Source organism: Manihot esculenta, chromosome 13 (genome assembly GCF_001659605.2).
Source record: "Manihot esculenta cultivar AM560-2 chromosome 13, M.esculenta_v8, whole genome shotgun sequence".
Classification (NCBI taxonomy): Eukaryota; Viridiplantae; Streptophyta; class Magnoliopsida; order Malpighiales; family Euphorbiaceae; genus Manihot; species Manihot esculenta.
Genome location: NC_035173.2, coordinates 33,909,588 through 33,924,387, shown reverse-complemented (window position 1 = coordinate 33,924,387; position 14,800 = coordinate 33,909,588). Strand labels below are relative to the sequence as shown.

Sequence of the window (14,800 nt, the reverse complement as noted above, 5' to 3'; positions counted from 1 at the left end):
TGCTTTTTTAATTTTTGGAAATGAAATTTTTCATTTTTCGGAGAAATCAAGAGTGGTAGATTATATATATATAACTTATTTGAACTGATTTACCCAGTGAATATAGAGTTTCTTTATTAAAAAATTAAATTAAATTCATATTTATATATTTTAAATTTATGAGAGTCTAATTCACTTAAAAATTTAGTATATAAATTCTTTTTAATGTTTCAAACACTATAGCATACAAAAAAAAATATTTTTTTTTAAATATATAGAGCTTTAAAGTTTATTATTAACTTATTTTATTTATTTTGCACAAGAAAATTAATTTAAATAATAAGGAATTCGTTAAGTAATTTTTAATTTATTACACTTTAAATAATATATAAAATATAAATTTCATATTTAATTAGTTAAATAAATAAATCCTTAGTAAATATATACATTAGTCAAGAATAAACAAAACATCATCTGCATAGAGAAATTAGCAAAACAAATTTTGCAGTTACCAAAACTCCTGCTTTCCAACTTCTAAACAAAATCCCATATTTTCAACCCCAAGAACAAAATAAAGCACTAAATCTTTTCTCTGTCTCGCATTCTATTTCTATCACAAAAACCAAAAGTTCAATGACTTATTCTCTGCCTCCTTTTTTTTATAATCTGAACTTCAATGAGATTACCCTTTTCGGGTAAAGACTCGAAGACACAAGTGTCCCCTGTAGCTAGCCCATTAGCTTTATAAAATGCAGACCAGCCACTGCTCAGGCGAACCTGCCTATTGCGGACCTTGACGTCAACTGTGTGCACTCTCCCCTGCGGATCTTTCATCAATGTGTTCCTCTTGCTGTCGAGCCCTGTCTTGTCCACGAACCTTCTGGGAATCACCTATTGCATAAAAGTAATCTTAATTTTTCCGAACTATTGAGCGAAATATAATAGATTGTATAAGGGAAAGAGGAGAAATACCAAAATATATTTTTGGTTATGCTTCAAATCCATATCAAAATGAGGATGCTTTGGGTCGATAGCTCGTATTGCTTCAGCTACTCTTTCTCTCTGGCTTGTTTCAGTGTTCCCCTGGACATTTGGCCTTCTTTTAGCATTCCCATCTTGCATGAACCAAATGAAAAGTGTCAGTTTCTAAAATAACACAGAGAGAGAGAGAGAGGGAGACAGAGCTTACGAGCTTTTCTAGCAGAAACTTGTGGTTTCCTCGGACGACCCCGTTTCTTGGAGAGCATTTCTTGCTCTGCTGTAACCTTGGCTTCCCAATCTTTGCAGCTACGCTTCTCATGAAACGCCAGTTTCAGGCTCTTCAAGCAACAAGTTGGCGCATACATGTCAACTTCAAAAGTTTTATCATCAACAAGATTGAAAACTAAGAAATCACCCGTCTCCAACTCATGATCTTTAACAAACTTATTCCATCCACTCTTGAAGAAATATCTATTGTCGTCAAATTTTACTGATACAAGAAATTTTCCTTTTTCAGTCTTTAAGATTGGCTCCTTAGGTATGTTTTTCTTGAATGTCTTTATAAACAATGGTGGTATCGCCTGCCAAACAACCGAGTTAATTAACATCAACATATATAATACAATAAGAAAAGCAAAACGTAATGAGAGAAACATTACAAGTTTCTTTGTGAAGTCACCAAACAAAATCTTGAAGAATTTAGCTCCAGCGTTCCGTTTTGGCTTCCTAGCCATAATCTTCTTCTTAACACGACTTCTGTTTAAGCATGCAGAGACTTGTTTATATACAAGACATGCAGAGAGAAAAATTTGCTCATGTCGATTTGGATATGAAGATATGATATGCAAAAGAATGGCTAAAAGCTGCAGCAGCCACGCAGATCAAGTAAGCGTGAGAGAAAATCCATCGCTTCTTCGCTTTAAGTGGATTTGGTTTCTGCGACGATCGCTCTGGATGATGATTGATGCTCTTGAAGGGTTATTGGAGTCGAGAAAAGCTGAAAAAGAATATAATCATTATCATTGAAGCATTCTCACGGCAGACAATTTTTGTTATTTCTAGTTTCAAAGTTGCTTCCAATTGTCGGCCGAGAACTGAATCCAAACAAGATCATCCCCTGTTACTGGATACTGTAATCATTATCATGTTTTACTTGTTATTAATTCAATAAAATATAATTAGTAATAAATAAATTCTATAGTTGAATTTAATATTTAATTTTTGTTATTAATTTAGATATTGTTTGATTAAAATTTACGGAATAAGTAATAAATTTCATAAATTTAATATTTTCTATAAATAAATATTTTTTCTAAATTTTAAATAAGTTGCATAGATTCATATGAAAATTTGGCCCCACTTTTGATTCTGGCCAATATATTATTGAGACGTCGGCGAATGCACACTTCTTACTTAAGCAGTGGGAACACTAGAATTTCGTCTCTGCTATTGCCAATTTTCTCCTTAAACCCCCCGACAATCCTGTTGACCGCCCAAACCCCTAAACCCCTTCTAAATAATGCGGCCCCTTCTATCGGCCATCCGGCATCACCACCGTCTCACCTCAGCTGTCCTCCATGTTCGCCACTACAAAGCGCCAAAGCAGCCTATGCCACCAGCCCCACCAAAACCTCCAAAACCGCCGCAGAGACCCCAATCCTTCACGTTCCACGACGCGGTATGGGAGGATCCGTACAGCTGGATGTCGAGCTTGAACGACAAGGTGGCGATGCGCCATATGGACGTGTATATGGAGCAAGAAGAGAAGTACACGGAAGCCGTAATGTCTGACACTGAGAAGCTTCAAAGTAAGCTTCAGTCTGAAATGGCGCCAAGAATGCAATTTGACCTCTCCACTCCTCCCATTCGCTGGGGACCATGGTGTGTTTCGACAAATTCCTCAATCTGTTTGGCTTGTGAGAAGAAAAAAATAGAGGAAGATTTGAATCTGAATAATCCTTGTTTTACTATTTTAAGGTGGATTTTCCTCGCCGCAGGTTATACTATCGAAGAGTTGAAGAAGGGATGCAGTATCCAGTGCTTTGTCGGAGATTGTTGAGCTTAAATGAAGAATTCATTTCCAGCAAATCTCCTGCTGGCGGATTTGATTTTACCTCTGGGAAAAGAATTGAGCAGAAACTGCTTGATTACAATCAAGAAGCAGAGAGATTTGGAGGTGTTTTGAAATTTTATTATTCCTTTCCTACTCTTTGGACAACCTTTGATTTGTTTGTTTATTGGAAATTTGTACTCTTTTATAGGCTATGCATATGAAGAATTGTCGGAAGTGTCACCTGATCATCGGTTTCTCGCATATACTATGTATGATAAGGACAACGACTGGTTTAAGTTATCTGTAAGGAATCTGAATTCTGGTGCATTGTGTAGTAAGCCTCAAGCCGATAGGGTTTCAAATTTGGCTTGGGCGAAGGATGGTCAGGCATTGCTTTATGTTGTTACTGATCAATATAAGAGGCCCTGTCGGTAAATATGGTTGCATCTTTTTAATGTGCTTTATCTTGCTATGGGCTTTCTTGTATTCAACAAACTAAAGTTCCTATTCCTTTTTCTCATCAGGATATATTGTAGCATGATTGGATCAACTGATGATGATGCTTTGCTTTTAGATGAACCAAATGACAACGTTTTTGTGAACATTAGACACACAAAGGATTTTCACTTTGTGACTGTCAATGTCTTTTCTACAACATTTTCAAAGGTATCACCTTCAGATTACTTTGTGCTAGACTTGAGATCTTTTAGTTGATAGTCGATGAAATGGTATAACGATCATGACCATGTTTTAGGTATTTCTGATAAATGCAGCTGATCCATTATCTGGTATGACATTAGTTTGGGAGTGTGAGGGTCTAGCCCACTGCGTGGTTGAACATCATCAAGGGTACCTTTATTTATTTACTGATGCTGCCAGGGATGGCCAGTTGGTTGATCACCATTATCTTCTATGTAGTCCTATTCATTCTTCTTCCAGTCCGAGGAAATGGGAGGTTAGTTGGTTTTCTCTACATTCACTTGTTCTTTTTCCGGTTCTCTTCCAACTAGTTTCTTTCATTTCATTACAGTTTGGCACTTGCATGTGTTTAGTTAGTATGTCTTCTTACTTCCATTAATCTCTAGATGTTATCTAATTTCTTTTAGAAATTTTCTTCAGTTAACACTAGTGAGTGCCGGTATCATTCATCAGCCCATGTCATTTATTGCAGAGTATATTCAATGATGACCAAGATTTGATTGTTGAGGATGTTGATTTTTGCTACACACACTTGGCACTAATTATAAGGGAAGGTTTGAGCTTTAGACTTTGTTCGGTTCCTTTACCTTTGCCTTCTGGGAAGGTAAGAAACCAAGCACTGGGCTTAACAGTCGCCATGTGTGTGTTTATGTTGTCCTCGTTTGTTATTCTCACCTTGTCTTCTATTGTTATTGATTGCAGAAAGGATTTAATCTAGAAGAGCTTAACCCCAGATTTCTTCCTCTTCCGAAATATGTTTCTCAAATCTCAGCTGGACCGAATTATGATTACAAGTCATCAACCATGCGCTTTACAGTATCATCACCTGTGGTACAAGTTATTTGGCCCAAACTTCAGTAAAGGGATTTGGCATGCTTTACGGTTTATATTTGTATCATATCTAGTTTGCTGTATTAGTCAATTACTCTTACATGGATCCTAAACTTGATAACATTTGGAAGATACGAATGGATATCAATGAGTTACTTTTAATACCATACCCTTTTCAGACTGTTTTTAGATGTTGGCGTACTAGGTTAGCTATGCAGATAATTGCTGGTTAAAGATGTTTAAATTTTTGGCATATAGTTGACTCTGAGCTCATCAACTGTATTTATGTGTTCAGTGAGATTTAGAGGTTAAAGATCCTGCAAATAGCCTTTGCTCACAACTGACTCTGTTTATGCCATTCCGTCTATGGATATCTGTTTAATCTCAGTTGTGATGAGGAAACACTTATTAATTTTTATCATTTATATTAGCTATGTATGTATTTATTTGTGTATGCATTTTGTTTTTGTTCTGTTTGTTTTAAGTAGATTTGTGCATCTTTACTCACATCCTGGCCTCCAAATTTCTAACAGATGCCAGATGCTGTAGTTGATTACGACCTATCAAATGGCAAGTGGAATATCATTCAACAACAAAATATGCTTTATGAAAGAACTAGAATTTTGTATGGCACTGCCTCTTCTACGAGTGTTGCCAATAAATCCTCGAATAATGTGAATTTTAGATCTTCTAGTGAAGTGAGATCTGGAAATGATAACTTGTGGAATGACCTTACTGAGTTTTATGCTTGTGAACATTATGATGTCTCATCTCACGATGGAGTTTCAGTTCCTCTAACTATCATATATTCACACAAACACAAATGTGCAAATCAAAACCCCGGGTTGCTTCATGGGCATGGAGCTTATGGTGAGTTACTTGAAAAACGATGGCGTAGTGAGTTGAAAAGCCTTCTTGATCGTGGTTGGGTTATTGCATACGCCGATGTTAGGTCTGTTTCAGCTGCACTACTACTTTTTTTTTACGGTTTCAACTTATGTACGTGAAGTGTTTTAAATTCCTGATACGTAAATGACTGTCATTTTCTTTCAGTTGTTTACTTTAGATATACTGCAAGTATTTTGAGCATTTAGCTTAATTAATAGGTTTGTTTGCAGAGGAGGAGGCGGTCAAGGTAAGAAGTGGCATCACAATGGCAGGCGTACGAAGAAACTTAATACCATACAAGATTATCTTTCCTGTGCCAAATTTCTTATTGAAAATGAAATCGTGCAAGATAAAAAGCTTGCAGGCTGGGGGTATAGTGCTGGTGGACTTTTGGTTGCTTCTGCCATCAACTGTTGCCCATATTTATTTCGTGCTGCAGTTTTGAAGGTCTGCATCAAATATATGTCTTATGTTTATGTTTCTGTCATTTGTTTTTTGCATTCTGGTCAGATGAAGGTTCACTGCTCTCCTAGTTTCTTGACATGTTTTAAATGATCCAGTAACAGGGAAGCATTTAATGAATAAAACACAGAATTGGAATTATTTTCAATATACCCATTTATGCTGTGTATCGCTCCATATTTCATCTGTTTCAGGTTCCCTTTCTGGATCCGACCAACACCCTTCTCTATCCTGTTTTACCACTTACTGCAGCTGACTTTGAAGAGTTTGGATACCCTGGGGACATTGATGAATTTCATGCCATACGGGAATTGTCTCCATATGAAAATGTTCAGAAAGATGTTCTATACCCTGCTGTATTGATAACTTCATCTTTTAATACACGGTAATTCCCTAACATAATGTGCTGGCTTTTGTATATCGTCAATACTAACGACAAACAATCATGAACTTGTTGGATGGTGTTAAATTGAAAATCCAAACCATCTTTTGTTGATGCATGTTTTCAAACTATAGGATAATGGAAATGCAAAGATCAGGAAATTAAGAAAGAAATTATAAGCTTTAAACATGATTATGAACTATCAAATAGGTAGGACCTAAATGTGGCAGTGAGGTTTCTCTTGATATTCAAAACTTATTACCATTGCTTTCTCCAATTTAGTAACTTCATGTGCTTTTGGTGTTATAGTGGATTCATACTATATATATGTGTGTGTGTGTAATCTTTTTTTTCTCATTCACTTATTTGAGAATTAAATTCCAGTGATAGACTATGATGTTCCTAGGTTTGATCTGAGATGAGATTAGATTTACTCCATTCAGCTGGATCATGGTTGATGGATAATGGGGAAAACATTTTTTGCTTGATTTGTTGAGATATATGTGTATTGATGGATGCTGTGGGACTTTTTCAAGTATATGCCTACATCTGTATTCCTATTACAGGTATTGTTCATTTGAAGTAAATGTGTGGCAAAAGATCTTGAGCATACCTATCCTGCCATCTGGCTGAATAAAATGATTTGAAAAGACTGAAAATTTTCAATTTGTGATTAGTGGTTTCATTCATTTATATCTTTTTAATTTAATGTTTTTGAAATACAGCATCTGATTCTTATTGAGAGCTGCCAACTTGAGTTTATGTTTGCTCCAAAACAATGCTAGCACAAGTGAAACTTTTTTAATGCTAAATGCAATTTATGAATTAAACGCAGAAAAGAGGTCGGAACTTGTGCTAGTAGATAAGTTTTGTTTATATCAAATTATTCAGCATTGAAATGCATGTTATATATTGGTGATGCTGATGTATCTTGGTTGAACTATTGTTCCTTCCACAAAAGCCCTCCTAAACACTTGATGCTCGAAACAATGCTTAATTGAAGCCTCCTTTTGATTTCCTTTCTATATTAGTATAAATATTTATGATGATAAAGTGGACCTGCCTTTCATCTTCAAGAAATAAACATTTTTTGGCATTTGCTTTTGTTATGAGTGAGGTGTTCATACTTCATGTTTGGCATCTTTCAGTTTTGGAGTTTGGGAAGCGGCAAAATGGGTTGCTCGAGTTCGTGAACGTACTATTCATGATCCCAACCGACCGATACTGCTTAATTTAACAACAGATATTGTGGAGGAGAACAGATACTTGCTGTGCAAGGAGTCAGCGCTGGAAACTGCATTTCTCATAAAAATGATGGAATCATGAGTTTGATTTTATTAGTTCCACCGCAACATCCAATCTTTGAATCTATCTGATTTTTATGACAGGCAAGGAAGTGGGAATTCATCTTTGCAAAGAGCAATCTTTAAGATCCGAATCAACCTTTAATTGCCAACCAGGATCCAATCAGGAGCTATAGCACTGGCATTTCTTCTCCCACTTAAATTTTATTATATATATCTATATATATATATATATATGTGGGGACTAGGAATCAACTTTGTGAGACTGGCTGATCTGGCGTATTTTTAATGAATTAACTTGCTAAAGCGGCCAATGGAATCAGGACAGAAAAACTTAAGATTATATTCGAAAATCAGACGTCCAGTTGCTGGTGGGTTGCTTTCATATATTGAGATTGTAAGTTTAACGTTTGTATATATATCAATCTAATCCCTTATTATAAAACTTGATAAAAGTCAAATTTAATTTTGATATGGAAGATGGTACCCTTGGCTTATCTTGTGATAATAGCTTATAAAATTTGGGAAGCTTCACGATGGATACTTTTCTTCTTTTCTTTTTATATGTAAATAACATTTTCTTCATGATGAATATGATATGCAAAATCTTTGAAATCTAATAGTTAAGTAGCCAAATGGGCTACTGCGACTCAATCTGCTGAAATTTGTCAACGTCTCATTATCTTCAACCACCACATAAGTTTCCATTTTGAATGCAACTTCCCCACAAATGCTCTCAAAACAATTGGTCAAACATGGAACCATTATTTCATTTTTCTTTAATCTTTATGCTATCTTTTGGATTGTCCAGAAGATTTCTCATTTCAAACAGTTGAGTATATTGTAGTGAAACTGAAGGGTTGGAGATCTCTTTATTTTGTATCTTTTTAAGGAAAAGCAGGTTTTGGCCATCATTATCTGGTTTCAAAAAGAAATTTGCAGTGCTATGTCCAACCCAACTTTATATAAAGGAACCACTCAAACTCTTCTTGATCAATACACAAAATAAAAAAGCAAAGGAGAACTAATTATACATGCATCCATAAATATTTCCATGGCAAACAAAACTCAATGGGTATGGCCCAATTTTGATAATTGCCATAAGAAAAGATACCACAATTATGATGATGAGCTTTGCATTATACAGAAGGAATCTCTATTTCCTGTTAACATCAAATCCCTGTTCCTTGTGCATGATTTCTCCCATTCTAGTCCCTTATAGACTTCGATTTTCTTAGTTAAAATAAAGGGAAAATGCATTGAGCTTTCTTGAATAGACATTTGTCTGCAATAGAAAATTGATTGCCTCCATGTCAAGAAAATGACCCCATTTTGAGGTGGACTTGAACACTTTACCAACTCAACCAAAGAATAGGAACATCGTCAGTTAAGTTTTATATTGCCACTCTTAAGACCTTAAGATTTGTTTCTTTGACCAGAGATATCAAAGTTGGTAAAACAGTTGGACAACAGGCTACTGTAAAGGCCGAACATAACTTAGAAAAGGCTCTCTCTGGTTGGTGTAGAGACAGCTCTTTGCTATTGACTTTCAAACGCAAATATCCTAGGATGTGTGCAACAGTGCAAAATTGAAGACTCTTGAGTTTTCTTAGAGCTGAAGGTTGCTGCATAAATGTGAAAAAAAATAAACATTGATTCTGTTTTTACATCACATCAATAGGATTTGGAAACAAAGTTAATACTTGGGATTTTGCAATTTCCAATCAGATGTGCAAACACCTTCCTGCCACTGAATTGTATTATAGACTACAACAGGCAAAATAAAGGTCAAGTTTTGTTTTTTTTACAAAGCAAGAAATTTTGATTTTGTATAGGCCGAAAGCAGAATTTTGCGGTGGTGGTGAAAGTGCTGTCCATACTAATCTGCTTTGAGGTCAACATAACTTCCCGAGTTGATACAAAATCTAATGCCACCTTCTACAAGAACCCAAAGGAGAAAAAAGGGGGAAAATATAAAACAAACAAGAATTAACAAATTCACCCGTTGAATCAAAGAGTCCAAAGGAAGAGCAAAAGTATATGGCCACCAACACCCTCTGAGCTTCTCTAGCTTTTGATCTTCAGCTCTGACTCTCAGATTTTGTAACCCAAATTTGTTTTCCATGCCAACAGCATCCTTTCTTTTTTCAACCTGCAACTGTAGCATTGATAGCTATCCGAGAGATCACGACTCTGTTCCCTCTTCAACCGTTGGAAGACTACCCTCTTTGATAAAGGCTGGATTAAGAAACTTGGAAATAAAACCCCATAATTTATACACGTCCTCAAAGTTGGTAAGAAATCCCAGAGATGCAGTGACCACCTCAATCCTTAAGAACCCACTTTTTCCATTGTTTTGCCCGTTCTCCATCGGCATACAGAGAGTAGTATCTTCAAGGTTCAAAGCACCACGCTGCTGTTTCGGGCTATCCAAGATCCGTATGTGACTAAGATAACCAATGCCAAGAGAGATGCCTTCTCTTTCAGCAAGCTTCTGAACAACTTCTGGATTTATCAGTCCCTGGTTTCTATCTCTAATGTTGAAAGCTACGGCTGCACCTCTTTCATATTTTATTTTTGGGCCATAGATGTGAACAAGATGGACTCTTCCTTCCCCATCTGAACTGGGAAACCTTAGTTGAAGTAATGAAGTCACTAGCCAATTGATCAAAAATCTTAGCCTGAGCGTGGTTTTATTGAGACCCAACATATTCACATGATTCAAATGCCGGCAAATAATCTCAGGTTCCCTCCTATCCCATTCTTGCCCATCTCCATATTCCCCATCACTGGTGTACTCATCATCATCCAGGCTGGTTACAGATACTTCTCCTGGCTCCAGAGTATGACTCAGATGCTCTTTACGGTTGTCTTCCATGCTAAATGATACCCTTCTTCCCCTGCTTGGATGTTCATTCTCTTCCAAACCAAAAAATCTACCACCAGCATATCTATTCCCTTCTCTCCTTCCCAGCAACCTGAATTCACCTTCTGTTTCTCTTCTTATAGCACTCTCTTTCACCTCTGAGCCAATTGCTGAGATCAAGCCATTTGCTAGGCCATGATGTGCAGCAGCCAATTTTGAATTATTAAGGTGAGATCTATTTACATCAGAATTTGACAAAGAACCAACTGAAACTGTGTTGCTACTTCCAGGTTCTTCCTCGATCTCATGAACATGTGGATGATCAGAACCCTTTCTACCATTTTGTGGAGTGCAGTTTGCATCTGCAAATTGTTCTTCTTCTGGAACCTCTTTAACACGATCTAATTCCTGTGAAACGGACATTACTGCAGCATCAAATGACAGCATATGGTGGTCATCATGTGGGCCCATGTTAATCCCCTTGTCATCATACAGTGGGCTACCATATATCTTTGATGTTGGTTTTGGAGAGAGTCGCTTGTGGTTCTTCTTGCCAGAAAACCAGAAAGGTGGTAGGGGAGAGGACATTTTCTGCTTGTTTAACTGACCAGCAGTATCCGACCCCAATGGACTCTGGCCCAAATCAATCCAGAATGAGTTGTCTGATGATTCATCTTCACTAAAGACCGGGCTTTTCATTACTTCACCAACTGAAATACTTTCAGTTTCTTCAAATATAGTGCTCGTCCCATCTCTATCAGAACTGTTGTCCTGTTCCATTTCCGTCTCAAATACATCTCTCACCTGAGCAGATGTGAATGCACCAGAAAATGCAGGCAACTGTGATCCCGGGCGAGTTTCTGTGGTTGTTTCAGCGTTCCCAGCAACTTCATCATCTTCAATGCCAACCAATCTGTCCAGACCATCAACAGAATCACTCAAGTACAAAGGATATTCTGGTGTAATTTTTACCATTCCAGACCCTGTACTTCCAGACTGATTCTGAAGGCTTCCCATCACAGATTTCTTGATAAGAAGACATCCAAAACCAGTTGGATCATGCCCAAATACTCTGTAAAATGAAGTAATAATGAAATCAGGCCGAAACAAGGACAACCCAAGTGAGTCCATATCTTTGGGACCCAATGACCCAGCATCAAGCAAGACATGCCAATTGTTCTGCTGAGCCAGCGCCATCCATTGATATGAATACTTGGCCCCAGTAACTCTTGACTGCACTGGAAACACAAACAAACCAACTGCAGAGTCCTTCTTCCTCCTTTTCTTGCTTGAAATTTGCTTTCTCAAATCAGTGGAACAGAGTTTAAGAGTTGGCCATTTGAACCATGCGCTATATACTTTTGCACCCTTTTCTCTGGCACTCTGAGCCATCCAACTCACAGACTGACTTTCATAATCAAACATGGTCAACAACTTCTTATTAGTATGAAAAGGGTATGATTCTGCGAGCAATTTAAACGCAGACCCTCTACTCACAGTAAAAACAAGGCCATACTCATGCTCAGGGATGTTCAAGTAATCCATAATTCTGGTCTTTATATCATGTTCCACGGTGCCCTTCTCAGCACCACCATACAGAGCATGATTACTCAAATTCGCAGTTATCTCAGATAAGCTAAATGTAGAGGACTCCCAATAATGCAAAGTCTGAAGATATGAAAAAAGCCCAAATCCACAGTAATCAAGGCATACCTTTGGAGTCAGATGTGCATATTCATCTGACCTTAGCTGATCAATCTTCTCTGAAGACTGGTACTTTGGGTACATTGTGAGGAACTTGGAGAAAGCCTCACGGAGGTCAGGAATGGAATCTTCAGTCTCAAATATGCGTTCTGCAGCTAAGGCAGTGGCTCGCAAGAATTCACGCTGGGCATGGAGTCTTGCTAGGGATCTTGATCGCCCAAGGCTCTCGTCCTGGTTTCCAAGTGACTCAGACTCCATATCTTGGGATTTGAAGAGAGACCCATCTTCAGATGCTTCTTCTAGAGCCTCCCTGAGCTTATTTTCTTGCAATTTCCGAAGAATTGATGGGTTTTTCTTGATTTCAAGATTGGATTCAGACCCATCCTTTTTCCTGCCCTTCTTATCCAAGATTAGAGCAGCACAATGAGATATGGGCTTCCACAGTGAAAGATGCATGAAAGCTTTTGACTTTAACCACCAGTCGGAGAGAGAACCAAGAAAGCAAACCTAGCTCAATACTCAAAAAAACAGATGGATTCAGTTGAGTTTAGCCCATGTACAAGAAACAAAGGAGGGTCAGTTTAAAACCCTAGGCACTGCAACGAGAAAGAGAGTGTCTCGACTCTAGAATCAGATCAACGTAACTGTAAATTTAGATTTCTTCAAAAGTCCATCTGCAAATGAAGAACCTAAAAACGAAAGAGAAATTTGCAGAAGCTAAGAAATATCAGCTCAGCTTCAAAAATTTTCAGGTGAAAACCCCCAGAAACACAAGACCAAAAATTGAAATGACCGAATTCAACAAAGTCAAAGCCTCATTCCAGCGAAGAGTTGAACAAGAAATAGAAATTAGGAAGAAACCCAAGAAAGAGAGATAGTCAAACCCTAGAACCCAAAACCCAGATCCCCAAATTTTGCAAAGAACCTCGCATTCAGCAAGAAACACAGGAAGAAATACGGAGAAAAGGGTTTCACGTGTTGTAGACGGTGAGTGCAAAAAAGGCCCTTAAAACCTTCAAATCTGTGAGTGAAGAAGAGATGTCAAGACTCCATTAACACACCTGAGAGAGCTCAAAAAGAACCTCTCTTTCCTCTCTCTCTCTCTCTCTCTCTCCACTGCAGCACAAATAAAAGCAAGCAAAGCAAACCCCTCTCCACATTAAATGCTCATTTACTGTGTTACTAGTAAATCCAAATCAACACATACCAGTATTGACAGCCCCACTCAGTGTCTCTCTCTCTCTCTCTCAATTTTTTTTTTTTTGCCCAAAGCTCTCTTTCTCTCTCAATTGACCCCTCTCCCTCTCCCCCTCCCTCTCCCTTCTCCACAATGGCCTCCCTTAACAAACAATGCGAAAGCACATTGACTTTCACAAACCAAATGCTAGCTTCTTTTCCCCTCCCTTCACCTATAACATATTAAATATTAGTTAAATAAAAATATTTTTACTAATTGATATAAGCTAAAATTACACTTCTGTCCTTGGTGTAGGATAACGTTAAAATAGTTCATGTAAAATGATTAAAATTTTCATTTATAATAAAAGCAAAACATAATTTCACAAATAAAAATTATTCATTTTATTTTTAAAAAGTATATTAATAAAAAATTTTGTAAATAAAATTATTATTATTGTCGTTATTTTGTGATGTGTGGGTCCCACAAAAGCCATTTTCTTGACATGGTCATTGCTAAAAGTCAAATAAGCAGCTAGCTTTTAAAAGCTGTTTTCTGTCCAACTAGGCAGGCTAAGGCTGTAGCCAAAATTACCACCAAAGTCCACACCCTCTCATCCCATCTCTTTTTTTTTTTTTTTTCTCATTAACTATAAAACTAAAATAAAGTACTTATTAAAATTTACTTTATCCATCTAGTATATTAATCAGTAGTTTATTTATTTAATATTATAAATAAAGACTCTATTCCTTTCTTCTTTTACTTATTTTCTTCTCAAGTCAAGTATGCTGTTATTTATCATCAAAATACAATAATGCAATAAATACAAATTGGGTAGGGAGAGAAGGTAGTGAAAAGGGAAAAGAGAAAGGTGGTGAGGGTTTTGTCGCTATGGTTTTTGGGATTTTACCTTTTTCCGATTTTTGTTTACTCTCATTTGCTCTTAGTATTTAGAGAGTTATTTTATTTTGCTGTTTTTGAATAAGAAGATTTTGTTTGGTATTGCCGTTTCTCTCGCCTTTCCCTTATCGTAGATGGACATAATGGTTTTTTTTTATTTCTTTTTATTTGAATTATTTTATTTTCTATTGGGATGGACATAGTGGTTTTTTTTGTTTTTTTTATTTGAATTATTTTATTTTCTATTGATGTTGATTTATTTTTACATGTTTTGATGGTGATTTTAATAAGTGACTTTAATTAGTAGGACTTATTTTTAGAGATTTTGGCTTTAATTTTCAATACAGATAATGATTGTTGGACTCTATTATGAAAAGAATCTCATATCAGTAAATTAATAATATATAAATTTTAATTTAATACTGCTAAATAATTCGATTAATTTGGACTGAACTATTTAAGTTAATGTTCACGTCCGCCTTTTTTAGTAGGATTCTGCAACATCTTCTCTCTTAGATTACTTTTATCAATAGATGATTTTTTAAGTCTCTTTTCTTCTTGTTTGCAAGTTTGT

General features: G+C 36.6%; 3 protein-coding genes across 5 annotated transcripts; 1 reads left to right on the top strand and 2 right to left on the bottom strand.

Annotated features, from left to right (window-relative positions):
• Positions 1–407: 407 nt before the first annotated feature.
• LOC110630424 (B3 domain-containing protein Os01g0723500) lies at positions 408–1,945 on the bottom strand. Its single transcript, XM_021777927.2, has 4 exons — positions 1,620–1,945; positions 1,169–1,541; positions 952–1,094; positions 408–870 (listed from the first exon to the last, which is right to left on the bottom strand). Exons 1-4 carry the CDS (start codon positions 1,692–1,694, stop codon positions 610–612), a joined length of 852 nt encoding a protein of 283 aa, XP_021633619.1. The 5' UTR covers positions 1,695–1,945; the 3' UTR covers positions 408–609.
• A 441-nt stretch (positions 1,946–2,386) lies between these two features.
• On the top strand, positions 2,387–8,045 carry LOC110630520 (protease 2). Of its 3 annotated transcripts, none has more exons than XM_021778049.2 (11): positions 2,387–2,841; positions 2,958–3,136; positions 3,222–3,444; positions 3,538–3,679; positions 3,768–3,968; positions 4,185–4,316; positions 4,415–4,543; positions 5,077–5,495; positions 5,662–5,878; positions 6,088–6,278; positions 7,424–8,045. In XM_021778049.2, exons 1-11 carry the CDS (start codon positions 2,480–2,482, stop codon positions 7,599–7,601), a joined length of 2,373 nt encoding a protein of 790 aa, XP_021633741.1. In that variant the 5' UTR covers positions 2,387–2,479; the 3' UTR covers positions 7,602–8,045. The 3 variants fall into 3 exon arrangements, with proteins under 3 accessions (XP_021633741.1, XP_021633742.1, XP_021633744.1); XM_021778052.2 differs by having other exon boundaries at positions 2,702–2,841; positions 2,938–3,136; XM_021778050.2 differs by lacking the exon at positions 4,185–4,316.
• A 1,223-nt stretch (positions 8,046–9,268) lies between these two features.
• LOC110629417 lies at positions 9,269–13,428 on the bottom strand. Its single transcript, XM_021776381.2, has one exon. It carries the CDS (start codon positions 12,603–12,605, stop codon positions 9,765–9,767), a length of 2,841 nt encoding a protein of 946 aa, XP_021632073.1. The 5' UTR covers positions 12,606–13,428; the 3' UTR covers positions 9,269–9,764.
• Between the last annotated feature and the right edge of the window lie 1,372 nt (positions 13,429–14,800).

Coding starts and splice junctions, on each gene's coding strand:
- LOC110629417 (XM_021776381.2), bottom strand. CDS start 12,605: ATGCATCTTTCACTGTGGAAGCCCATATCTCATTGTGCTGCTCTAATC.
- LOC110630424 (XM_021777927.2), bottom strand. CDS start 1,694: ATGGCTAGGAAGCCAAAACGGAACGCTGGAGCTAAATTCTTCAAGATT. Junction 1,095..1,168: donor AGTTTCTGCTAGAAAAGCTC/GTAAGCTCTGTC, acceptor GGTTCATGCAAG/ATGGGAATGCTAAAAGAAGG. Junction 871..951: donor ATAACCAAAAATATATTTTG/GTATTTCTCCTC, acceptor TTTATGCAATAG/GTGATTCCCAGAAGGTTCGT.
- LOC110630520 (XM_021778049.2), top strand. CDS start 2,480: ATGCGGCCCCTTCTATCGGCCATCCGGCATCACCACCGTCTCACCTCA. Junction 2,842..2,957: donor CCCATTCGCTGGGGACCATG/GTGTGTTTCGAC, acceptor TCCTCGCCGCAG/GTTATACTATCGAAGAGTTG. Junction 6,279..7,423: donor ACTTCATCTTTTAATACACG/GTAATTCCCTAA, acceptor GGCATCTTTCAG/TTTTGGAGTTTGGGAAGCGG.